The sequence below is a fragment of the Oreochromis aureus genome, linkage group 14 (assembly GCF_013358895.1).
Source record: "Oreochromis aureus strain Israel breed Guangdong linkage group 14, ZZ_aureus, whole genome shotgun sequence".
In the NCBI taxonomy this organism is placed as follows: domain Eukaryota; kingdom Metazoa; phylum Chordata; class Actinopteri; order Cichliformes; family Cichlidae; genus Oreochromis; species Oreochromis aureus.
This window is the reverse complement of record NC_052955.1, coordinates 1,615,217-1,640,039: the sequence shown is the minus strand read 5'-3', so window position 1 is coordinate 1,640,039 and position 24,823 is coordinate 1,615,217. Positions and strand designations below refer to the sequence as shown.

At 47.4% G+C, this 24,823-nt stretch overlaps 1 protein-coding gene across 5 annotated transcripts; it reads left to right on the top strand.

Moving 5' to 3' along the window:
* The first annotated feature begins 499 nt into the window (after positions 1 to 499).
* wdr62 (WD repeat domain 62) lies at positions 500 to 24,640 on the top strand. Of its 5 annotated transcripts, none has more exons than XM_039598314.1 (34): positions 500 to 786; positions 1,346 to 1,437; positions 4,420 to 4,482; positions 4,580 to 4,637; positions 5,295 to 5,462; positions 6,004 to 6,141; positions 6,229 to 6,411; positions 6,755 to 6,915; positions 7,007 to 7,193; positions 9,775 to 9,906; positions 9,983 to 10,137; positions 10,214 to 10,305; positions 10,576 to 10,701; positions 10,799 to 10,869; positions 11,114 to 11,235; positions 13,071 to 13,146; positions 13,231 to 13,342; positions 13,430 to 13,493; positions 13,571 to 13,678; positions 13,761 to 13,855; positions 15,436 to 15,488; positions 15,581 to 15,808; positions 16,015 to 16,088; positions 16,177 to 16,334; positions 16,806 to 16,919; positions 16,994 to 17,105; positions 17,245 to 17,317; positions 17,629 to 17,728; positions 19,966 to 20,091; positions 20,381 to 20,660; positions 21,694 to 21,887; positions 22,759 to 22,848; positions 23,996 to 24,093; positions 24,293 to 24,640. In XM_039598314.1, exons 1-34 carry the CDS (start codon positions 682 to 684, stop codon positions 24,515 to 24,517), a joined length of 4,233 nt encoding a protein of 1,410 aa, XP_039454248.1. In that variant the 5' UTR covers positions 500 to 681; the 3' UTR covers positions 24,518 to 24,640. The 5 variants fall into 5 exon arrangements, with proteins under 5 accessions (XP_039454248.1, XP_031588029.2, XP_039454249.1 ...); XM_031732169.2 differs by having other exon boundaries at positions 7,004 to 7,193; XM_039598315.1 differs by lacking the exon at positions 19,966 to 20,091 and having other exon boundaries at positions 7,004 to 7,193; positions 17,629 to 17,725.
* Positions 24,641 to 24,823: the final 183 nt, after the last annotated feature.

Genomic DNA, 24,823 nt, shown 5'->3' with positions numbered 1-24,823 from the left:
GTTTCTCCATTTTCTGTAAGCACTCTGTCATTGTTGATGTTTTTAAGCACATTTTTCACAGCAACTTTTTGACATCTTTTAAAGAATGATCCTAATCAGCTGCACATTTCTTTGAGTCTATGCTATTTTTAATAACTGTACAGTATTCCTTTTTTCTTCTTATGTTGTAAAGTTGCCCTCTGCATTCTCTTATTTCTTATTTGTTGTTTTTTATTTTAGATTCTTTACTTTTGTGTGAACCGTCGTGCTCCAGCTGCCTGTCACTGCTGGAACATGTGAATTTCCCCAATGAGGGACAGTAAAGGATATTTCTATTTTATTCTAGTCACTATTGTTATTGCTATGTTAATAATACTAATAATAATAATGATGATAGCGACGGTACGGATTGTTGATTGGCTCGTTTGGCGACGTTAGGCGGGATTTCAACGCCTCCGCTGTCCATTGGCTGGTTCTCTGTTTTGTGGGCGGGGCTTGGTTTAAACCGGAGTCCCGCCGCAGACAAAAGTGTCAGGTTTCCTGTAGCCACAGTTTATACGACGCAGGCGGCTGTCAGCAGTTTATCACCCGCGGAGAAGCTTTCTTTGTGGGACGTTTATGGACCCACGCTGCGGTGTTTAGACTGATATCAGCCCGAGTATTTCTATTAACTTTGTTAAAGTGTCAAGTACCTCTGCTGTCATGGCAGAGGGAGCGGACTGCGGTTCGGCCAACCCCGCGAAGAGGAAGCAACCAGCCGGGAGGAAGAGCAGACAGAGCCAGGGGAAGAGGATTTCCAGCAGCCGGGTACAGACTCGGCTAACAGGCTAACTGCTAGCCTCATAGTCCCGTTAGCTGTGAGAGTTTTAGCGAGGAGCTCGGTTTAGCTTACAGCCAGTATCAACAGCACCCGAGAGGTCTGGAGGCTAAGACCCTGTTTATTATTACGGAAGTAAAAAGTTTGAACATGCGGAGTTTAAATCGCTGCGAAGTTACAGCAGCTACAGCCACAGGCTAAAGTTTAGACAACAGACCGAGGAAGAGGCGGTCTCCTCCTCACACAGACTCCATGCTGAAGGAGAGTGAACACAAACTCTCTTAAAAGTTTATTTTAGGCACAGATTCATGTAAACAGCGTGCTCTAATCCCACAGCAGCTGATTGCTAATGTTCCTGAGATCAGTTTTCATCTGCTGAAAAACAAGTTTCACTTAGATGACTCTGGTTTTAGCTGTCTCTGTATTTTTAGTGTGCACTGTTGTTCTGTGTGAGCTGGAGGCCTCTGCTTATGTCAGTGGAAACGACCTGTGTGCACGGTTAAATCATGAGATTTTTAAATGGACTTGTGTGGTGTGTTATTGTTTCAGGTCTGTTTGGAGAAAGTCTTGGGTATCAGCACAGCCAGCAGCAGTGGTTTGACCTCTGACCCCAACACAGGAATCATTGCATACCCTGCAGGGTAAGTCCCGCCTCCTTTAAGCCACCAGAGCTCTGTGCTGTAAAACAGGATTCGGGGTTTCGGGAGTAAACTTCAGGGTTTAACCCCAGGTTTTGCGTTGGGTTTAACATGACTGATGGAGAGTATGTTGGGCAGGTTGATGGCTGAGCTGCTGGACGGTTCAGACCAGTGAGGTTTCCACCTGTGAAGCCAACCTCAGTAATGAGCAGTTTTTGCTGCTGTCAGCAGCCTATTGAGAGATGGAAAAAAACCTCTGAGGTCACTGAAACAAAGAGGCTGTTACAGTACCCACAGTCTTTGTCACACCGATCACAGATTCGGTGTGAGCAGTCTCAGTCAGCCACAGCAGACGTCAGGACGATGCTGGTGGCGTTTCTGGTGGAGCCGCTTTGTCTCTGACACACAGCGAGCAGCAGCAGAGCTCGTTGGCGTCCTTAAACCTCTGACCTGCAAGTTTTCACACAGACAGGTGGAGAATAAAGAAGTTAAAGGGAAACCTGCTGTGATCCTTGAACTTCCTTTCTGTGTAGCACGTGTGGGTGTGGGTGCTGGTGCTGATTTATCTCAGGTTCAGTAACTTATTGTTCATTGCAACTGTCCACATGAAACATGGATGGCTGTAACACTCGGATACTGCACGTCGGAGCAGGTTCAGCATATCCAGGATATTGTTCTGTTCTTTCCTGGCATCGGCAGTCACGTAAAGGTGGTTTATCAGTCTGGCTCTGAGCGTGTCGGCAGCAGGTGGCCAATCAGAGACGTGGACTGTGTGTGCTAACAGACTTGTGTTAGCTCACACGCATACCTAACATGCCCCCGGCCCGGGCCATGTTAGGTATGCGGCATCAGTTACCATGGTGACCTGCCTTCATCAGACTGTAAACTCACAGTTAACTTATGCAGATAACTTCAGGTTTATCATAGAGCTGACTTCAGATCGGTATCAAAGATTAGTCTGGTTGTTTCTTCACTGACGCTCCGCTGCCCTCTGATCTAAAATCACACATTTTAAGTGAAGTAAGATCTTGAGTGTGGCAGACGGGTAACGAGCTCTCTGCAGGTATGCTGATGTCACACGTTCTGCCACGTGGGCCAAAGTCAGCGTGATGGTGTTTTCATTCAATAGTCCAGCGTGTGCTTACTTTATCTGAGCTAAAGCATTGATCTTTCCTGGGTAATCAATAGGAAGTATTGATTCTTTGGACCAACTTTATTTCTTCTTTTCTGCAGCGGTTTGAAAGCACTTCCACTTTTTACAAACACGAATCGGGCTGATTAAACGGGGAACCGGGAGAACCGGGGCTGTATACCAGCTGACCTGATGAATGTGCAGGAACACTTACTGCTTCCATGGTTGTTCTCTTCTTGTAACACACACGTTAGCTGAAACCAGCAGACGCGTCCACAGCGATCCGCCGCCAACAGAATAGAAGGAGCACAAAGCAGTCAGAGCTCAGACAGGTCTAAAAGTCTGTAAACTGATGAAACTACACCTGTTTGTAACTGTCCTTGTATCAAAGGTGCATCGTCTTGAGTCTCTGGTTGACTTCTGACTTCAAATTTAAGGCTGTTAAAGGGTCAAAATACTAACAGATACACCAATGGGGACTCTGACGTCGTGTCTTGTATAAAGTGTGGGTCTATTCACTGAGTCGACTTTATTTGTATTTGTGGTGTTTAGTTGCTTCAGTGTTTGACCCTCCAGGACTGCACGACTCAAACTGTGTGAGACAGAAAAGGAGGATGGAACTGTACTCGCTGTCGGCCGGTGGCGCCGATCGGCCTGCGTTTGTTTTCTCCTCCTCTGTCACTGTGTTCCTGCTTCACATCTGCCTCGGTGGGATGAGCAGATGAGCGTGACGAGCTGTGGTTGCTGTAGCGTGTTGCTAACTAAGTCCATGAAATGGCCCATTTTAAAAATGTCTTTACTATAGTTAGGGCTGGGCCATATCATACCGTTCACAGTAATACTGGTATAATGTTGGGCAACGATAAGAAAATGAAATATCGCAATAGAATATGGGTAAAACGCGCATGCGCAGTGCCTTTGTTTACATACGCACATGGTGGAAAAAGCGCGACGCAGAATGAGAAGGGCGAAAGCGGATTGTTAAATGAAACGGATGAACCAGAAATGGTTTGTAAAAATGCTGCAACTTCAGTGGTGTGGAACTGGTTTAGCTTTCGTCCGTCAGATACACAACAAAGCACTATTTATGTTAGAGCATGCTAGCGGGCCGTCGTTATTACCGTGTTGTTTGGAAAATACGGATCACTTAAAATCAATCCTTTAATTTTTCTGAAAATCGTCAGTGCCCCTTATAATCCCGCGTGCCTTATGTATGAACTCTGGTTGTGTTTACTGACCTTGAAACGATTTTATGTGACACACGGCGCTCAAAAATCTGTCAAATGTTTTAGTGCGACTTTGCTAAGCTACGAAGCCGCACCGCTTGATGGATTGTCGGAGCATTACGGCTATCGCAGGCAGGAGCCTCGCGGAGTGATACGTACTGTGCTTCAACATAATATTACCGTATTGTGTGTGTATAACCCCTTTTTAAGTTTTGTGGATATTCTACATGGTTATGCTGATGATATGTCGGCCAGTTTCCACTGGAAATGCCTTTTGGTTAAACTGTCAGCGAGGAATTTGCATTTACACTGTTAATTTTTATATAACTTTAATGCACATAAAAAACAGCTGCTTGTTTAAGTGAAAATACATTGATTTTGTTTTTTTCTCTAATAAAGTTGTGGAGTTGTAAAGTATTTTGTCTAGTGTCAATTATATCGTCAGTTATATCGTTATCGCAAATTTTCAAATGTATATCGTGATAAATATTTTTGGTCATATCGCCCTGCGCTAACGACAGTTTTGCTGTTTGTGGTGAAACTCGTGGAGTTCATCACGTGACCTGGGCGATGGCGCTGGCAGCAGATGGTGTCCTTCACCCCAGTGAACCTGTTTGTGTGTTGCAGGTGTGTCGTCGTGCTGCTTCACCCGAAGAAGAACAAACAGAGTCACATCATCAGCGCCTCCAGGTACGCTGACCCTGAGCTTGGGGTGGACCCTCAGGGTCAAGTGATCTTTAGGCGTGTTGCTCAGGACAGAAGTGTTGACCTGTGTTGTGTGTTTCAGGAAACCCTTCAGTGCGTTGGCCTTCTCTCACGATGGGAAGCACCTGGTCACCGGTGAGGTAAGAACCTACACACCTGCCTCTGCCCGTCCTACGTCCCCCTAACATGAAGACGCCGTGCAGGTAACTCAGGCGTGGAGCCGGTGAAGCTCCCGGTGTTCACGGAGATGCGTGTCCTGGGACCGCCTGACAGGAGCGTGTCCTGGGCGTCCTGGTTTCGATGTACAGGAGCTGTTCCCAGCCTGGAGGGGCACCTCCGCCCTTTTCTGTCTAATTCTCACACTTGATGAAGCCAACAGAGCCACGTGTGCTGTGAAAGGCGGAGCCACACACCCTTCACCCTTTGCTGCACCTTTAGTCTGTCCGTAAAAGTAATCGGAGACAGCCCATGGGCGCTAGCTGGAGAATCAGCCGGCTGATGCACAAAACACGAGCACACGTAGACTCGTCAGGCCGATACTTGCGTCCTCTGGTGGACAAAGAGCTGCAACACTGGGGCGTTCCTCCTGAATCCGAGGACTCCCGCCAGAGACATTTTTGTGCAGTCGGTTGATGTTTTGAGCATCGTGCGTTTGGTCTCTGTCACATGATTAAACGTTCGAGCTCCACGAGCTGTTTATTCAAAGCAGGAAGCAAAGAAATGAGCCTCCTCCTCACAGAAGGTTATCTGTCAGGCACAAACACGTGTCACACCTGTTACCTGTCCTTCTCTCTCAGAGCGGTCACATGCCGTGCGTGCGGGTCTGGGAGCTGGATGGAGGTCAGGTGGCTGAGGTTCAGTGTCACAAGTACGGCATTTCCTGCGTGGCGTTCTCCTCCAACAGCTCCTACATCGTCTCTGTGGGATACCAGCATGACATGACTGTGAGCGTGTGGGACTGGAAGGTGAGAACACACACACACACACACACACACACACACACACTGCTCACCTGGTCATGAACTAAACCAGCCACCAGAGGGCAGAGTCGAGGTGTGCGCGTGTGTCACAGCAGGGTGTAAAAATTCGGCCTCCTCAGTAAAAACCCCGATGATGAAGATGAAGGCGGCGATGCTCAGACTTATGAAGCAGGAGAGATGAGTTTCCTGTTGAGCAGCCGTGTGCCTGACTTCATCACAGGACGCCTCTGCCTGCCGTGGGTCAGCTGATCCATCAGAATCATCACATGTAAATTACAGATCAGACTGTGTGAATACTGCAGTATCTGTAATATCTGTTTTGTGGGACACCAGCGCTCCTGCTCAGCTGACAGGATCAGAGCATGTTCATGTGTCACAGCAGCCAGAACATTAAACACAAGCCCAATAAAACCAGCTACACCTGACAAATAATGACGTTTTAATCAAAGCGGGACGTCAGTGTGGGCGTGTGAGGTGAGTAAATCTGAGGAACGTTTGTGATGGCCGCCGTTCTCTTGCTTTTCAGAAAGGTTCCATCATCGCCTCCAACAAAGTGTCGAGCCGAGTGTTTGCCGTCTCCTTCTCCCAGGACAGCAGCTACTTCGTCACAGCGGGAAACCGCCATGTCAAGTTCTGGTACCTGGACGCCTCCAAAGAACGACGGGTACCCGCCTGACGTCCCATCGGCCGATCACGGCCGCTCTCGCCTTCATCTGAAGTCACTGCTCACCTGATTTCTCCTTCCGCACAGGTGAACAGCACGGTGCCTTTGATTGGCCGTTCGGGGTTGCTAGGTGACCACAAGAACAGCGTGTTCTGCGGGTTGGCGTGCGGGCGGGGCCGCACGGCGTCCAACACCTACTGCATCACCAGCTCCGGCCTGCTGTGTCTGTTCAACAGCAGCCGACACCTGGAGGCCTGGGTCAACCTGAAGGTCGGCAAGCTCCGCCCACATCTCACTTGAATATGCGCACCTGTGTGATTAGACAGCGCACCTGTAGGCACAATTTGTATTACAAAATACTACCAAATGTACTTTCAGTGTTACTATTTATGTCTGTAATGAGTAAACATGAGGAATCAGAAACATCGTGATTAAAATAAGTGAAGAACTGTGAGTCATGTGACAGGAAGCGTTCTCAGAGACGACAGCTTTGAAGCGCGGTCCTAAGTCACAGTTAAAAGGCGGGTATATTTGATATTTATACATGACTGAAGCTGACCGAGGTGTGACGGTGCCCGGACGCTCCTCTCTGAGCCGCTCTTCTCCTTCACAGACATCGTCGGCGAGCTGTCTGGCGGTCAGTGAGAGTTTCGTTTATTGCGGCTGCGCTGACGGCGTCATCCGAGTGTTCGGCCCGTCCAACCTGCAGTATGTCACCACGCTGCACCGGCCGCACCGCCTGGGAGTTGACCTCGCTCAGAGCGGGCAGCACGGGTACAAATACTGCAAACGAAGCCCAAAACGTGCTCCAAACGTGTACAGTTACTACAGAACTCTCCTCATTGCTCACTCTGTTCCACAGAAGCCTGCTACCTGCCAGCCCAGGTGCTCGGTACCCAGACACGCTGGCTCTGACCTTTGACCCCGCTGCCAGACACCTGACCTGCGTGTACAACGACCACAGCCTGTATGTGTGGGACGTCAAGGACGTGAAGAACGCCAGGAAGCTGTACTCCGCCCTGTACCACAGCGGCTGTGTGTGGAGCGTCGAGGTCGGTGTAACACCACAAGTACTACAAGAAATACTGCACGAAGTACTGCTAGAAGTGTTCCCATAATTACTACCCAGAAACGCAGGGATACTGCTGCAAGTACTATTCACAGAGCCAGAAATACTATAGAAGCTGTTGTGTAAATACTGCAAGTAGGCCCAACAATACTCCAATGAGAGGCAAAAAACTGCTAGTTATGTTCCTTCAGTATATGAAATAATACTCCTGAAACTACTAAGAAGTATACTGCCTGTACAGCCAGAAGTACTACAAATACTGCTGGGAGAGCCAGAAATACATGAATGTTTCCAGAATACTATGATGGATGGAAATCAAACCAGAACATTACTGCACATACTGCTAAAATACTGCCAGGAAAGCCATAAATACCACAGTTATTACCGTATTTTTTTGGATTATAAGGCGCATTAAGCGAAACAAAACAGTCAGATAAGTCAAACTTTATTCAACTCATTCTTCTTGCTTCCTCCACTTCTGTACCATTGATTCATTAATGCTGTATTCTCTCACAGCTGCTCTATTCCCATGTTGTTGCAGTATATTAATGACTAACCTGGTATTGTGGATGGATTATCTCAGTTGTTCTCCTGACTGAAGTTTGGTCCGTTTACAGCATCCTGCCATGCGATTGCATTTGTCCCTAACCACTGTGAACCCTCGCGTTAACTTTTATCGAGTGGAAAAAAGTTAGCGTTCATCCTCCAGCTTCACTGTGTTTATGCTATGCTAACATAGCTGTGTCGCTAGCGATCACGTAGCACATCATTATATACCAGCTAGCCCAACTTCAGTAACCCTACAAGTAGAGCTGGGCGATATAAGATTTTTTCATATCACGATATGTTTTTTCATTTCAGGCGATAACGATATATATCACGATATAAGCCAAATAACTATATTTGTAAGATTTAAATGTGCCGTTGCTCACAAGTAAAATGTGAAATAATTAGCAGGTTGTTTTAATTAAAATATTTATTTCCCATAATAAGTTCAACAGGGCAGATGTACTTAAGGAACATGAGACTTCAGTTTCAGATAAATAAAGGCAAATATTGCAAACTACACAAAAGGCAGCCGCTAAAGCGTTTAAGTTTCAAAATAGAACAAACAAAACAGACCACTAAATTGTCAATTCCACTTAGAAACAAAATATTAATTCTAAAAATAAATCTTAGGTCGTTTTACAGAAGAACAGACAAAATTGACTAACTTTTGTCAATATCAAATAAACTGAGAACTAAAAGGAAATTCTCCATCTCTCCTTGTTGTATAGCTTAGCTTTTCAAACAGTTTTAACAGTGACTTTAGTCTGACAAAAGCCGAATGACGAATCAGCGCTTTCAGTCAGAGATTGAGCATGCACCGCTTTATTGTATTTCCAGACTTGCTTTCGGCACAATTTACAGTGCGCGCTACTCTGTTTTTTGTCAGACTTGAAATAGCCGAAATACCTTCACACTACGGAACTTCTGTGGCCCTTCCGTTCGACAAGCTCTCCGGCATTGGAACCATCATCGGTTTTTTCTTCGGTAACCTTCGCTCACGCTCTCGGTTGATTTTTCTCTAGTCGGCAAACTCATTTCCTTCATTACCCGGGCTGCAGGGCTGCAAAAACAAATACACATGTGCGCCTTGGCGCTTGTGCTGTACGTAACAAGTCACGTGACATGACGCTGCAGCTGTGATTGGTTCGGCTCTGCGCTACTTAATTTGGATTGGCTGTTCTTTTTTTTTTTTTTTTTTTTTTTAAGAGGACAAGAGAGATGAGGCCTATCGCAATAGTTTAATTTTTCTATCGCGAAAAAGTTATTTCGCAATACATATCGTTATCGTTTTATCGCCCAGCTCTACCTACAAACGTCACTGCTGTTTAGTTTTCTGTCTTCATTTATGTTGGAAGTGATAGCAGAGCTGTACGTTTGAATTTGTTCAGAAATCTCTCAGTCAGAACATGCTATATCATGTTTAGGTGGAAGCCAGCGAGCTAACTTCCTGCTAACTTCTAACTCTGTTAAATGTAATAAATCCTGTTTTCATGGATGCCTGGATGTTAAACTTAATTGTTACACCTGGTAAAGCAGCAACGCTGATCATTTTATTAAAGATGAAAGAATTTAGACAGTTTGTAACTCTCAGTGATGCTGCAGTGTTTGTTTGACTTTGGGACCTGAAACTGACGGAGTTTAGGACCCAGATGACTCCGAGACCGACTACGGTACGGACTTCCGAGAGGCTCTTGACTACGGTAGCCGTAATGCTACGACAATCCATCAAGCGGTGCGGCTTCGTAGCTCATTCATACATAAGGCGCACTGTCGATTTTTGAGACAGTTAAAGCATTTTAAGTGCACCTTATAGTGCTGAAAATACAGTATAATATTTTTATGTTCTATAAAATAATACCAGGAACAACACTGTACCACCACAGATACTTCCAGTACTAAGAGAAATATCACCATAGTATCAGAAGTGTTCCTGAGGATTACTTTAATCCCAGAGGTACTGGTGGTTTAGCTGAGAGCAGTTTGAAGTAGTCTGGGTCTCGTTGTACTTTGTTCAGGTGTACCCGGAGCTGCCGGAGCCGGCGCAGGCCTGCCTGCCTCCATCGTCCTTCCTCACCTGCTCGTCCGATAACACCATCAGACTGTGGCACGCCGACCCCCCCGGCGCACACACAAACCTCTACAGCAATGTGAGCCTGACGCAGTAACAAAGCCAAAGTACACTCTTTGTTTGTCCGTCTCTGATGACTTCCTGTCTGCACCCAGGACCTGCTGAGGATCTTGTACGTGGGAGAGAACACGCAGCACCTGCAGGCAGAGGGGGAGGCAGCGGGGGGTGACGGGAAGGCGGGGATCAAAGTGCTTTGCATCAGCCCGGACGGACGGCACCTGGCGGCCGGAGACCGCTGCGGAAACCTGCGGTGAGACCCGAGCGCGTTCGGTTAGCTTGGCAGATGCGGACGAGGTCGGCTGACTCGTTTCCGTCTCTGTGTTCAGGGTCTTCGGGCTGCAGTTCCTGGACGAGCTGGTGAAGATCGAGGCTCACGACTCGGAGGTGCTGTGTCTGGAGTTCTCCCCGATCTCCACAGGTAGGACGTCCTGGGACACGCGGCGAGTGTTCTACACGCCATCGTTCTCGGTCTGCTTTTAAGCTAACGTTTAAATCTGAAGGCTTCAGAAAAGCGTCAGTCGGCAAGGACGTGAAGCTGCAGATCAGCAGCACCTCAGAGTAATCTAAACCTCGGCGCATTTGTCTTTGACTCCGCCCATCAGAGACCCTCAGCCCGGCTGGCTGGGTGTGGTTCTGTGGGGGTGGCGCGGCTCCTGAGTCCTGAGTGATGCGATTTGTGGCGTTTCAGGTGTGAAGCTGTTGGCGTCGGCCAGCAGAGACCGACTCATCCACGTCTTCGACCTGGAGAGGAACTACAGCCTGGAGCAGACCCTGAACGACCACTCGGCCTCCATTACTGCCGTCAAGTTCACAGGTACTGCAGTTCTGCCCACAGGACACCACCCTTCATCCCATACGCAGCTGTGCACCGGTGTTCTCACGGCGATGTCACTTTGTTACCTGTGCTGTAGGTGAGAGCCCGGAGGTTCGACTCGTGAGCTGTGGAGCCGACAAGAGCATCTACTTCCAGACAGCTGAGCAGGTGAGACTTCCTCGTGCACGTGTGCAGATGATCCACTTTCTGATTGGTCGATTCATCGAAGTCTTTCTTAGTCTTGGTTGATTTTGTGTTCTGAGCTTCGTTTGTCCCCCCTGTTCTGTTTCTGGTGTTTTCTGAAAAGTCAAATTTTTCGGTTAAACTCCTGACTGCTTTTGTTCACCTGCTGATTGGTGACACCGTCTGTTTCCCATGATTCCCTGCTCCGGGACGACTCGTTGTGGTCCAGACTTCGGAGGGCCTGCAGTTCTCCAGGAGTCATCACGTAGTGGAGAAAACGACTCTGTACGACATGGACCTGGACTCGAGCCGGACGCACGTCGCCGTCGCCTGTCAGGACCGAAATGTCAGGTGAGAAATTCTGAGCGTAGTCACAGCTATCCGCTAGTCATGTGGGCGGATATCAGCTGATAAAGCCAAGTAAAGATGATTCTGATTCCTCCTTCAAGGTTTCTCTCCTGGGTGTGTGTGTTCTTATTGCAGGAAGTAATCTCATTTCAGAGGCAGCGTTAGAATAAAAACGGCGTGTTTTATCGCTGCGAGTCCAGCTGTCAAGTCTACAGAAGCAGAGGCTTGCTGCAGCTTCCTGTCAGGGATGTTGTAACTTCAGTCGAGCTTTCAAACAGCAGCTTTTCCATCCCGTCACACAGGGTGTAACCAGCGGCGCTCGGTGGAACTCGTTGTCAATCAATCAATCAATCTTTATTTATAAAGCACTTTTCATACAAACTGTAGCACAAAGTGCTTTACATGGTTAAAAGCAGCCCACCCCACCTCCCACTCATTCCCGCACTGTCATTAACAGAAGCGGTCATGATGATACATTCCCCACACCACACACACACACACACACACACACACACACACACACACACACCTACACACCTAAAGAGTAAAATTGGGCTGGGATGATTAGCCAAGTGAGGAAACACTCACAGGGAGCCTTCGGGAGCCAGTCACAGACCGCAGCCTCCAGGCTGGGCACACAGCAGGAGGGAGGCAAAGAAGCCCCCAGCCAGGCTGAGAGGACCCACAGAGCCCCAGCAGCCACCGATCACAGCCCTGGTGCAGAGAGCCCCTCCGAGGAAACACTGGAGATTGACCTAATAAGAATATAAACAGGATAAAAGTAATAAGAGTGGGATATAATATAAATATAAGTATAAACAGAGTAAGAAGATAAAAATGAATAAGAATACAATCAATAAATATTAGGTAAAACTAAATTAATAATATAAATAGATAACAGGATAGAATAAATAAGCATTAAATAAATAAGCGTTAGGTAAAAGCTAAATTAAAAGGTGGGTCTTGAGCCTGTTTTTATCGCTCTGCGGCCCTGAGCTCCTCCGGCAGGCTGTTCCACAGTCGAGGACCATACCACTGAAAAGCTGCCTCTCAGTATGTGTCTGACAGGGACAATCAAAAGCAGTACCAGAGGACCTCAGGGTCTGCAGGGCTTAAAAGCAGATCTGAAAGATAAGAAGGCCCAAGTTAAGACATTTAAAACCAATAAAAGAACTTTAAAATCGATCCTGAAACACACGGGAGCCAATGCAGCGATTGTTGTAATGTGGGCCCGCCCTCTGGTCTTCGTCAGCACACGAGCTGCAGAGTTTTGCAAAAGTTGCAAAGGTGAAATATTCTTTTGGGGAGACCAGAGAGCAGGGCATTACAGTAATCAATGCGACTGGTAATAAAAGCATGCATCAGCATCTCGTGTTGGCCCGAGAGAGAATAGGCGGACTCTGGCTATATTTTTTAGATGATAAAATCCAATTTTGGTTACATGTTTAATATGTGGGATAAAACCAAGCTCAGAGTCAAGAATAACACCCAGGTCTTTCACTTGTAGTGAAGGGCATAGTTGCCTGAACATCATCTGAGAGGCTGATTAAAACTTCAGTTTTGTCCTGGTTACTGTAAAAGTTTTCTGCCATCCAAGATTTTATATCTAAAATGTCATCATTGTCTCTAATCTTGGGTACGGTGTGTGTTTGGCTCTGGTGCTGAAGCAGCAGATCTTTGTGTTTTGTTGGCGTTTGTTGAACATCATCAGAGGCTGACGTGTGTTGTTACTGTGCGGGATGTTGTCTCGGTACCATCCTGAACACCGCTGTAGTGCGCATGAAGCCACGGGTGTGTGTGTGTGTGTGTGTGTGTGTGTGTGTGTGTGTGTGTCTCAGGGTCTACAACGTGGAAACAGGAAAATTGAAGAAGTGTCTGAAAGGCTCGTCCAGCGATGAGGGGGCCCTGTTGAAGGTGAGGGGGCGGGGTTAATGATTGCGGGTTATCGGTGTCTCTCGTGGAAGCAGCTGAAATGATCTGTCTCAATCGGAGCTGCAGGTTCAGATGGATCCATCGGGCTCCTTCTTCGCCACCAGCTGCTCCGACAAAAACATCACCATCTTTGACTACGAGTCAGGAGAGTGCGTCGCCACGCTCTTCGGCCATTCAGGTGAGCGAATCCCCGAGCTTCACGCTTGTTTCTTTGAGGAGTTTTAAATTGTCAGCTAAGCGTGTCTCTGCTGCGTTGTCTCCTCAGAGCTGGTCACCTGCATCAGGTTCAGTCAGGACTGCAGACACCTGATCACGGTGTCAGGAGACAGGTGAGCTCAGCGGCCGGATGACACGCTGCTCAGACTGATGTGCAGGAAAGCTTTGACTGACTCTTTGCTTTGTGTAGCTGTGTGTTTGTGTGGCGGCTGGACGCTCAGATGACCAGCACCATGAGGAAGAGGCGGGGTGTCAGGCTGACCGCTGCACCTGAAAACCACAAAAAGCCAAACATCAGGTAAGCGAGATGCAATTGGACGCTGCAGAAGGTGCAGAAAATGTCAGGTTTAATTCCCGTTCTGCTTTATGGCGTTTTTCAGGAGGGAGACCTTCATCACGGTGCCCTCCTCTCAGCTGCCTCAGATGGAGGAGGAGGAGGAGCGGAGGACTCCCTGCAGGCTGGACCCGTGTCCTGGTGAGGACGAGTTAACTGAGCGCGGTTTCTCCAGTCCAGCAAAACAAACAGCTTTACTCTTTGTTGTGTTTACAGTGAAGCTGTGGTTCTGACACACATCAGTGCTAAAGCGCACACACATGTATCGCATACACAGCATAGAATAAATACAGTCTGTGCTGCTGCTGTGGAAGCTGCTCCTGAGGCTCCTGCACAGGGCAGCAGCCCGCTGCAGGACGTACAAATACATCTCCTCGCCCTCGCTGCTGCGTGTCGTGCCCTTTGGAGACGGCAGCTGTTACAGCGGTTCTTCAGGGACAAACAGGAGATTCCAATAATTTTGTGGGCCATGGTGGACCACGCAGAAGAAACCTCTGTGTTGGACCTTCACTGGAAGTCTGCGTCCATGTGCACACACAGGAAGTTGCAGCTGGGCACCCTCCCCACGCACTCTCCGTTGGTGCAGATGAGTTGCAGGTCGGACTTCCTCCTCCTGAAATCGGCGATCAGCTCTTTGGTGTTGGAGCTGTTAAGCACCAGGATGTCTGCACACCACACCACCACCTTCAGACCTCTTCCCTGTATGCCGTCTCTTTGGGACTGGAGATGAGCCCCACCACGCCGGTGTCGTTGTACTGACAGGTGTGTGTGTGTGATGATTACAGTAGAGGGCTTGGCACACAGCCCTGTGGAGAGCTGACCAAGGCTAGGGGCTGTGGAAAGATGGGGACCCACTCTGACTTTCTGTGCACGGACACAAAGTCTCTGGTCCAGCAGCAGGTGGTGAGAGGAAGCAGCATCCTGCAGTTTTACTGTCAGTGCAGGAGCATCGTGCTGAAGCCGACGAAGAGCAGCCTAGCACTACGCCCCTGTTCTTCTTGTTGGGAGATGTTAGTGTGGAGCGCTGTAACAATGGAGGCATGATGATGATGATGATGTTGTTCAAGAGGCTCTGCTCGCCTCGCGCTCCTGCACCAGGTGAGCAGAGCTGCTGCACTCCGGTGTTCCAGGTGCAGCTTCACACGCTTTGAGGTGGACAAACAGTTCTGCTACTCTGCAAGCACAGCCTCTAACGTCGTGCTGTTGCTGGCCTTCAAGTGGGTGCAGACCCTTTCACACCTGCTGTGTATGGTTGCCACTGTAGTGGGCCTCAGTCCTCCCCTTATAGGCTGCCTCAGCATCTCTGCTGCCTCTCCTCAGGTCGGGTCTGAAAGTGAAACCGAAGTGACGTAAAACCTGAGACGGTCCAAAGATTGGACTGTTTGCACAAGGTGCAGATCCCACATCGGTCAGGCGATTCCTGATGACATGTGCACCGGCTCGCTACTTCCTGCTGTGAGTCATATCTGTGAGTGTGCTCAGTTACTCGCTGAAAGCTGCAGGTCTGTTTCAGGAGCTGAAAGTGCTCCCTCAGGCTCAGACAGGAGTTTGGCTTCCTAAGCTCAGCTTCACTGTGGTGATTCACATCTTCAGACCTTAGACTGAGCCCTGCCAGCCCGGAGGAAGCATTTGTGCTATGTTCCAGTGTTTCTGTGAATCAGCCGTGATCCAGAACCAAAACTATGAGTCTTTTCTGTCCTGATCGAACTTGTTTGTTTCAGACGCTCCGCTGCTTCAGACCAACGGGAAGCTCCCCCTGTGGTTCAAGAAGCTGGTCAGTCTCCGCCCTCTAACCCTCAGCTCATCAATCTGCTCACACATGATGATCGACCACGCAATAGACTGTCTGTGTGTGTGTGTGTTCAGCAAGGACAGGGTGGAGCCTCCTCCACCATCCAGTCGGAGAGCGAGCCTCGTCAAGTGCGCAGTCGGTGGGCGGAGCAGATGAACCCTTTGACCTTCTGCTCCAACTTCTCTCCAAGTCCCAACAAGAGCCAGGGGGAGGAGGAGGATGACGATGAGGAGGAGGAAGAGGAGGAGGATTTCCACCCTCAGAGTCTGGAGTGTCTGCTGGAGGAGGAGGAGGAGGAGGAGGTAAGGAACAGGCTGCTGGATCAATGAATATTAATATTGATCTTTTTTTTTTTTTGGGGACTGTAAATCGCAACAATGACCACCTTTGATGCTGGTGGGCGTGGCTTCTTCATGTCAAGATGGCCAAAGCTTGAAGTTTGAGTAATTGGTTAATGAGGGTGTGGTGGCTGAAATGTGGGCGGAGTCTGACTGACTGTGATGTTCAGGTGCTGCAGACAGCAGGCAGAGAGCAGAACACCTTCATCCTGTATCCTAGCAACACCACAGCCACCCCTGAAAGGTGAGGGGTACACCTGATGATGATGATGATGATGATGATGATCTTTTCATGAAGTCTGTTTCTGAAACGCTCCAATGTTTGTCTTCAGCGAGTTTGAGGTGGAGGGTGTTTCCGTTCCACAGCAGTCACCGAGCCAGCTGGAGGTCAGAGGTCAAGGGGAGGAGCCTGTATGGCGCACTCAGCTGAGTCCGGATTCCGCCTGTTCTGAGGGATCAGCAGGAAGTCTGGAGCAGCAGCACGACCCGGGTCAGAGTTTAACCTTAAAAAAACCAAAACTTTACAGGAAGCTCAAAACAGAGCCTCACTCCTCCAGGGGTCAGTGTCAAAATAAAAGCCCACATAACAATATCAGATTAAGGAATCCTTAGATGCTTTTCAAAATAAAAGTCCCTCAGGCCTAGGAATGTGGAGGAATTAAGTGTCAGGTTTAAATGATAAAATCCTTCACTTGGTTAGAAAGTGTTAAACATGTTTAAACCTACGAGGGGTTTTCACAATAAAGGAACCCACTGAGGTAAAGTCATCAGTTATAGAATTTAGAAGGATGCTTTAAAATGATTAGTTTTGTCATATTTTCAGAATAAAAGCATCCAATCTGTTACAGCAAGTTAACAGGACAATCAGAACTCAAAATAAGTGATAAGAGGCGCTCCTTCCTCTGTTTCCCACCACGTGTCATCACTGATGTCATCGCGAGCTCCGCCCTTTCTGTTTCAGACACCGACTCCCTGAGTCAGGGCAGCTCAGTGGGCAGTTTGGGTTTGGAGGACGACGAGGACAGAAACTCTCTGAAGAACCACTTTGAGACTCTGGCCTCCGGTCTGAGCGAAGGTAAAGACCAATATCTTCATCATCGCCATCCTCTGACGGTTACTGAGCTGCTAACATGACCTTTGACCTTCCAGAGAAGTTTGACACAGACCTGAAGACTCTGCAGCCTCCAGATGAAAAGCACTTCCTGAACCCCCGACTCAGCATCTCCACGCGCTTCCTGTCCCGCTTCCAGGACAGAATCAGGTCAGCTTACCCACAATCCTCAGTGAAGCCGTGACCCTTGACCTGCAGGGTCACTTACTGGTTGTAACACGACACTCACCTCCGTCACTTTTGACTCCTACGTGACTTCGTGTCCATCTTGTCTCTGCTGCTGTTTCAGGGCCAGCCGAGCTCCGCCACCCGTTTCCGTCCCAACCAGGATCTCTGAGGAGAGCAACATCAGCACCACATCGGTAAACACACACAAGCCTGTAATGCAAGGGGCGTGTCCACATGAGGGGTGGCGCCTCCGCTCCGCGCTTGTCTTGGATTTCAATCAGTTACAAAACAAATTGATTTTTACAGCATTTTCAGGCGACAAATAATGACACGGGACAGTCGACAGTTAGTTTACATGCATGTGGGCGTTTCCAGAGCCCCACCTCCAACTTGATGCTACCGGAACACGGCGTGAGCTGTGGACACGACCTCTGACCTGTCGGGGTGTGCCTGAGAGTGGCCACGTCCGAGGTTTGTAACGTTAAAGAGGAAACTTGTTTTTCAGGTGAACTCGGAGTCGAGCAGTGACGTCTCCTCAGCCGGGCTGTCTCAGGGAGAGAACAGAGGAGGAGGAGGAGCAGCAGGAGCAGGAGAAAGAGGAGGAGGTGAGTTTCCTGTGAAAGCATGAGAAATGTCAGCTGTCACAGCAGCTCAGTCACATTCTGTGTTTCTGGCTCGATGACTAAAAACGTCTGTCAGAGATGACGACGGCACACGCTCCTCATTTTGCTCCCAAACAGCTGATTGGTCCTCGCAGTCGCCATGTTTCAGGAAGCTGCTTCAACAAACTAACAGCTGTGAGTAATGACAGGGTTCACCATGGCGACGGCCAATTAAAGAGCAGTGGATGGAGAACTCGGACCTGAATCATTCATACAGTTGTTTTACTGAACTTTATGAAATTTGGTAAAATAACCTGACAGGGACCAACAACAGATATGGACTCCTGACATTATCACACTCACCGAGTCTGATTTTGATCGTTTTCAGCTGAAAAATGGAAGAAATCAAAAACATAAATTCATCTTACTTTTCTAATTAAACTTAAATACGGATTTTGTCAAATCTTAAGACCAAATTTTCAGGTTTATTAGTTTTGATTTGGATAATATAAAGTTAAATTTCTTGTTGGAAGAAAGTGATGACCAAAGAGTAGAACAGACAACAGCTGACACATCTGCATAAAAGTTCAAATGAAGTTTCAGTTCTGCTGAACTAAAGAATAAAAACAGAAAAGTGATGCTGGGATGATGGAGCTGAGCTCCCAGGAGAGACTGCCCTCTGGTGGTAATTTGGTACAGTGCAGGTCATGACCTGAGTTCATCTACAGTTTAATAGAAAGAGGCGTGTTTTGTTTTTATTTCTAAAAGCACTGTTGCCACTTTCTCATATCGCCCAAAGCCCCTCTGAAGGCTTGTGCTGCGGCGTTCTCAGACGAGGTTTAGAGTCTCAGCTCGTCCGACTCGGAGGTTTGTGGTTGAGCAGGATGTGAGTGTACATCAGATAACGTGTGCACGTTTGCTGCTGATATTCTCTGATGCTTCCTCTTTGCTCTGCTTTAGTGAGGATGGTCCTGCAGACGCACACACAGGGCTGTGCAGAGAGGTGGAACGGTGTCGAAGGCAGGCAGAGGTTTATTACAGATTACATTTTAGTCTCCAGTCTGAAAATGAAATGAGCTGGATGTGATGGTTCGACTTTTGATGCTGCAAAGCTCTTTTTATTTTGTGTTTAATCTAAACTTGTTTAGAGTTCAGAATAACAGTTTTAAAATCACAGTTTTGTTTCAAAAATTAAAATATTTCATGTGAATTAAAAGCAAAGTTAGCTGAAAATGAGTGTAAACGGCATTTTTAGGACCAACACTGCCCACTTTGGCTGACCGGAGGCCGCGGTCTGATCTGGAGGTAAAGCTGGAAATAATCACGGATGATGTTTAATCACGTTAGTAATCAAGATTAAGGCTATGTCCACACGTACACGGGTATTTTTGAAAACTGAGATTTTCCATTTTTGTTTTTAAAAAAATAATCCCGTCCACACGTAAACGAAAAAATGAAGGGAAACGCTGCTAGGAACATGCCAAAGCAGCAGGTGGCGATATATTCCTAACTGGGTAGAAATGTTGGCCAATCAGAAGTCTAGGTGGGACAGAGTAAACAAAGATGGCGCATAGAAGCAGAAAAGAGTCCTGTGTGGAGGGACAGTAACTGTGTGTGTATGTAAGCATTTAAACACTTCAGAGAGTACAATTAACAGTAACAGTATTTTGTCCACCATCGTAGAAATTCATTTCACCGAAACAAAAACGTGGCGCACAGTGTGACGTCAATAAGGCGCACACCTTTGACTGTTTTCCTCGTCCACACGTAAATGCAAAAACGGAGTTTTCAAAAATCTCCACCCTGGCAGGCGTTTTTAAAATTCTCCGTTTTCAGTGACTGAAAACGCCGTTTACGTGTGGACGAAAGGTGCAAACGCATAGAAAAATCTGCGTTTTCAAAAATACCCGGGTACGTGTGGACCTAAAACTGACCGTAAGGATGGAGAGCTCAGCTGGAGCTGAGCGGCGTCACGTTCAGTGTTTCAGGCGCACTCACTGCAGCGCCATGCCGGAGCTTCGTCATGTCTCTTTCTTCTCTCATTTATTTGATAAAAGTTAACACACTTGTGGTTAAGCAGAGGAAGCTCACTTGCACGCCTAAAAACCGCACCTCCAACACTTCCTGTGCTGTAACAGTTAAAAAATAGCAGTAAGAGAAGCGAGAGAGGCTCCAGGACGTCTCCCTGAAGGACTCCGCACACCTCACAAAATCAAAACAGTGTGTTTGTGTGCTCACAGCAAGCTGCCGACAATCCGCCCTCCGTAGAAGAGCTTCCTGCCCAATTTCCCATCAGCCCCAGCACCGCAGCACACCCCGCAGAAGAAACACCGCGCTGGTCGTCCTGTGCAGAAAGACGTTAGGAGGTGTGTCTGCACGCTGCTGTGGGCACCCGGGTGTTTGTGTGGCGTCTTCCAGCTTTTCTTTGTGCAGCAAATCATGGTTGTGGTGGTGAGAATGTTTAGGGGTCAAAGGTCACAGACGGTGTGTTCACATGAGGTTGTATCTGAAGCCTGGCTGTAACTGTCCTTATCAATAATCTTCACAGAATCGAGCGACCGTTTGTGAAACGATCTTATCTGAACGGCGCTCAGGGACACAACTTCCTGCTCTGATTGAAGCTTGCTTACATTCTGCTCTCTTCTAACCAATCAGACGTGACCTCCAGGACCATCATGGCCCAAAACAGCTGCAGCGAGGAGGCAGCGGACCAGCTGTCGGCTCTTCAGCTCAGATACCTGGGAACCACAGCCAGCTCCAGGGCCAAACTGAGCCGGGACCCTCTGGGTTCCACCTCCGTGCCCTCCTCCACACCCACGCTGGAGGAGAACAAAGAGAACCTCCCTTCTCCAGCAGACTGCCAGCCTCCAGCCTCCACCCTGCTCTCTGCTAGACAGGACAGCAAACCTGACAACCACCAGGACCAGACCAGCAGGTACCCCCCGGTCCCCCACACACCAGCTGGGCTTTCCTGTCTTTACTGAACGTTTTCCATCAACTGATGTAGTCCTGGCTTAGGGTGACTCATTTCTCACACATGTACACATTAAAGCAGAGGGGAGGACTCACAGGACACGAGCTCTAAAATCACTTTATTTCACACTTATTACCACATGAATAAAGACTTATAGAAGTCCATAAAACAGCTGTGGAAGCTGCTGTTCAACAGCTGGAATAGACTAGAATAGTCCTTTATTGTTGTTGTACAAGTACAGTGAAACACAGGTGAGATGTATTCAGACATAGGAGAAAGGCACACATGGCCTGAGTGATGAAGGTCACACAGACCATGGCTCAGGTGGGTGGGTGGGGTGTGGGGCGAAGAAGCTGTTAGTGAGTCTGGAGGTGTGGGACCTGACTGACCTGAGGCACTGATCAGAGGGCAGAGGGTCAAACAGGTGGTGGGCGGGGTATAAGTGCTCACCTGTGATGGCCCTGGTGTTCCTGAGACAGGAGGATGGCGATGGCCTCGAGGGGTGTGAGAGGGCAGCCAGTGATGTTTTGGGTGGTGTTAATGACCCTCGGCGACACTGGTCTGCCTCGTTTCTGCTGCAGCAGTGAGATGGTAGAGTCAGCGGGTCAGGCTGCTGGTGGCGTGCTGCTGCTGTCTTTATGATCACAGTGCGCCGTCTTCAGCAGGTCAGCGCTCCACGACTCAAAACACAAATCTGCAGCAGCCATGTGGTGATGTCACGCGGACCAAAATCTCAGGAATGCTTCCAGCAGCTTGTTTGCAGAACCCCAAAGAATTAAAGCAGCTCTGAAGAAAAAAAGGAGTCCAGCTGCATCCTAGCAGGCTGTACCTAATAAAGTGTCTGGAGAGTGTATGCATCTGTTCAGTGAGAGTAGATGTTCAACATCTGGAATAGATGTCACAGACATTCATGCTCTCACTCTCTGTTTTGTTGTTTATTTGGTTTCTTTATGGTAAAAATGCAAATTATCGACCTCGGCAAACCCTCTGTAAGCCTGCAGGTTTGGACCATGCCCACTCAGGTGATGTCACAGCTCATAGTCGACAGGTGTAGTGTCAGCAGCACAGAGGAGACTCTAATCCAGACCCCTGTGGCAACACCCACCACCTGTGAGGTCATTCCGCGCCCTGCCTCCATGAAGGAGGAAGATCGAAGACCGTCGGAGACGAGAACGACAGCTGATCCAGGTAACGCACGCACACAGTTAGCTGCACCTCAAACAGATGCAGACATCAAGAAGCTTCTGGTGTAACTAACTGCTCCTCTTGGCAGAATGAATTTAAAATGGTTACTTTCCTGGCATGAACGCGTTCTTTGACCATCAGTCTTTTCTCCAGAAGTATCTGACTCATCCATGTGGGCAGCTGCAAATTTCAGTCGAGCTTGCAGGTGTTGATGTTAGAGCGGGGGCTTGTTTCTGGGTCAGCATCCTCTCAGTCCATGATGATGTAAAACTGGGTGTCCACCTTTCTGCACGCTTGTCCCTGAACATCCTACCCAGTTTCCTCTCATTGGAGGGTGATGGTTTGCCAAGATCTGGAAGAAGATCCAAAGTGTTGAAACATCAGAATAACTTGCATACAAATGTCCTGGAGTCTGCAGCTGTTCAGAAACGACTCCTAAAGACCTTCCTAACTTGTACAAATCTGCAGTTGTCCTTCTTAGACCTTTACGATGTTCCCTGGACTTTCTCACTGTTCTGAGTATTGGTCAGTCCCAGGAGTGCCGTCACACAAATCCTTTATAAGCTGCACCAGTTTTAGCCTTAACTTTGTCCAGTTAAAATACTTAAGCACCATTCATTGGTCTGACTGTATGTAAATACATTTAAAGCTGTATACTCTACAGTCATTCCAGGCTCACATGTATGGTCCTGGATGGAAACTTCTGATATATATTTTCTTTCTGATATTGTAAGATTTACAGCAACATTTTTACCCTTTTATCTTTTCTCCTAAAATAATTGTCATTATCATTTTATATAACTCGTTTGTTTTAAATGACCTCTGACCTCAGACGCCTGCTGCTCTGATCACATTTTTTTGGTCTCATTTCCAGATGTTTCTCTATCAGCTGATTCGCTGCTCTCTGCTCCACCCACCTCATCCTCCTCCCCTCTAGAAGAGAGGCTCTGCCCCATTCACACAGGTAAAGGTATTTTTCGGTAAAGTTGTGGTGATGCTGCTGCTGCTTGGATCGCTGCGTAGCGCCCTCTTCAGGTCCACAGAGGCCGTAGCTGCCGTGATCTCTTCTGCTGATTTCGAGACACCGACCTTTTGCCATGTCGGGAGGCGGGCCTTACTGTGAAACCAAATACTCATTGACTAACACTTTGTGATTGACAGACCGTTAGCCAATGAGCATGCCCCGGATAATTCTTTGAAATGAAATAAAAAGGAATAGGCTGAAGCCTTGTGGCTTATAATTATCCTATCACTTACCCCCATAGGAATAATCAAATCTTTAACCAAGACAATAAATAGCATTGATAAATAAGTTACATAACAGTTTGAAAAGAAATCAATGATAAATCAATAAATTAAATCAACACAAAGTTATTCATCAAACCAAATTTCTATAACCCTGTATGATACAAATTTTAAAATCTTCCTGAAAATGACAAAGAAAACACATCTTCAGTTCATCATTAAGTCCAGTCCATAATCTCACTCCCCAAACTGACACACATCTATACTTAACATTGGTTCTCACTTTAGGTATTTCAAACACATAAGACCCCCTCAAATCGTATTTTCCATCTCTTAGTTGAAACATACTTAAAATACAAATTGGAACATTCTTTTTCATCACTCGAAATATCATTTCTAAAGTTTTAGAATATATAATGTCCATGAATTTTAACATAGATGATCCTACAAAAAACTGGTTGGTGGACTCCCTATATCCAACTTTATTTATTATTCTAATAGCTCTTTTTTGCAATTTAAATATTGAATCCAAATATGTTTTGTATGTGTTCCCCCAAATTTCTGCACAATAGGTCATATAAGGCAAACAAAGGGAAGTATACAATAAATAAAGGCAGTTCTTATTCAAAGCATCTCTTGTTTTATAAAGAATAGAAATAGACTTGGATAATTTCTGTTCCACAAATTTCTGACAAAATGCACAACTAAAATTCTGAAATTAGTTACTGAGCCACAAACTCGTCGACATTTTCTCCCAGAACTGTCCGTTACATCGCCCCCTGCTGGCTGTTAGAAAGAATACAGCCTATTCTAACATTGGCGCCATGTTTCTGCTTCAGGCTGTAAGAACAGACGTTTGTGTGCAGGTTCGGGAGGAGACGAAGAGTCGGTGAGCGTGCAGTGTCTGCAGGTCGCCGCCGAGCTGAGGGAGACAGCGAGACGAGCCGTCCATCTTTACCAGAAGGTTTTCTCTTCACACATTTTTATTAGGATATCAATGTTGACGTAAAATAGTCTCTTTTCTTTAAATAATCACAGTTTTTTCTTCTTCTTTTGTCGTTTTTCTGAATCATTGAAAGAAAATGAAATTTAAAGCGTCACACATGCGTTTGTGTTTGTCTGTTAGTGTCCGCCTCATGTTTTCTTTGTTTTTTGTGTTGCAGCTCGGCGCGACGCTCTCTGGCTCACGGCAATGTCTCCAGGTGTCGTCGGCGATGCTGGAGGCGTTTGACGTAGTTCGCTCTGACATGCAGGAGGTGCTGCGGGAGTCGGGCGGCGGTGGTGGCGCCCCCTGCGGTCAGCTGGAGGACAGCAGGACGGCGTCTCTGCTGGAGACGTACTCTGAGCGGCTGCTGCAGATGGTGGAGGAGAAAATGAAGCGTGTGTGAGCCAATGGTGGATTTTAAATCAGTATTAAACTGCGTGCACCTTATGTCTGTGTGTCTGAGTGTGAATCACAGTCAGTGTCTGTAAATACTTCATGTTTCCTAATAAACGCTGGTTTTACTTTAGCTGTGGTCACTGTTTCAATCCAACTTTATTCATACAGAACCTTTTAAAACAGGGCTAATGATGTGTCAGATCATACATGACGGTCAGAAATAAACATGAAAGCAAAAGGATGTGAAGATTGATGACATCACATCAAAAAACCATGAGAGCGAGGTACGGGGGCCATGCAGCCCGGACACCTC

What these genes read in the sequence shown, in the direction of transcription:
- wdr62 (XM_031732169.2), top strand. Translation starts at nt 682, where the DNA reads ATGGCAGAGGGAGCGGACTGCGGTTCGGCCAACCCCGCGAAGAGGAAG. An exon ending in ATGAGGGGGCCCTGTTGAAG is followed by an intron (nt 13,147 to 13,230) that starts GTGAGGGGGCGG and finishes TCGGAGCTGCAG; the next exon opens with GTTCAGATGGATCCATCGGG. An exon ending in CGCTTCCAGGACAGAATCAG is followed by an intron (nt 17,106 to 17,244) that starts GTCAGCTTACCC and finishes CTGCTGTTTCAG; the next exon opens with GGCCAGCCGAGCTCCGCCAC.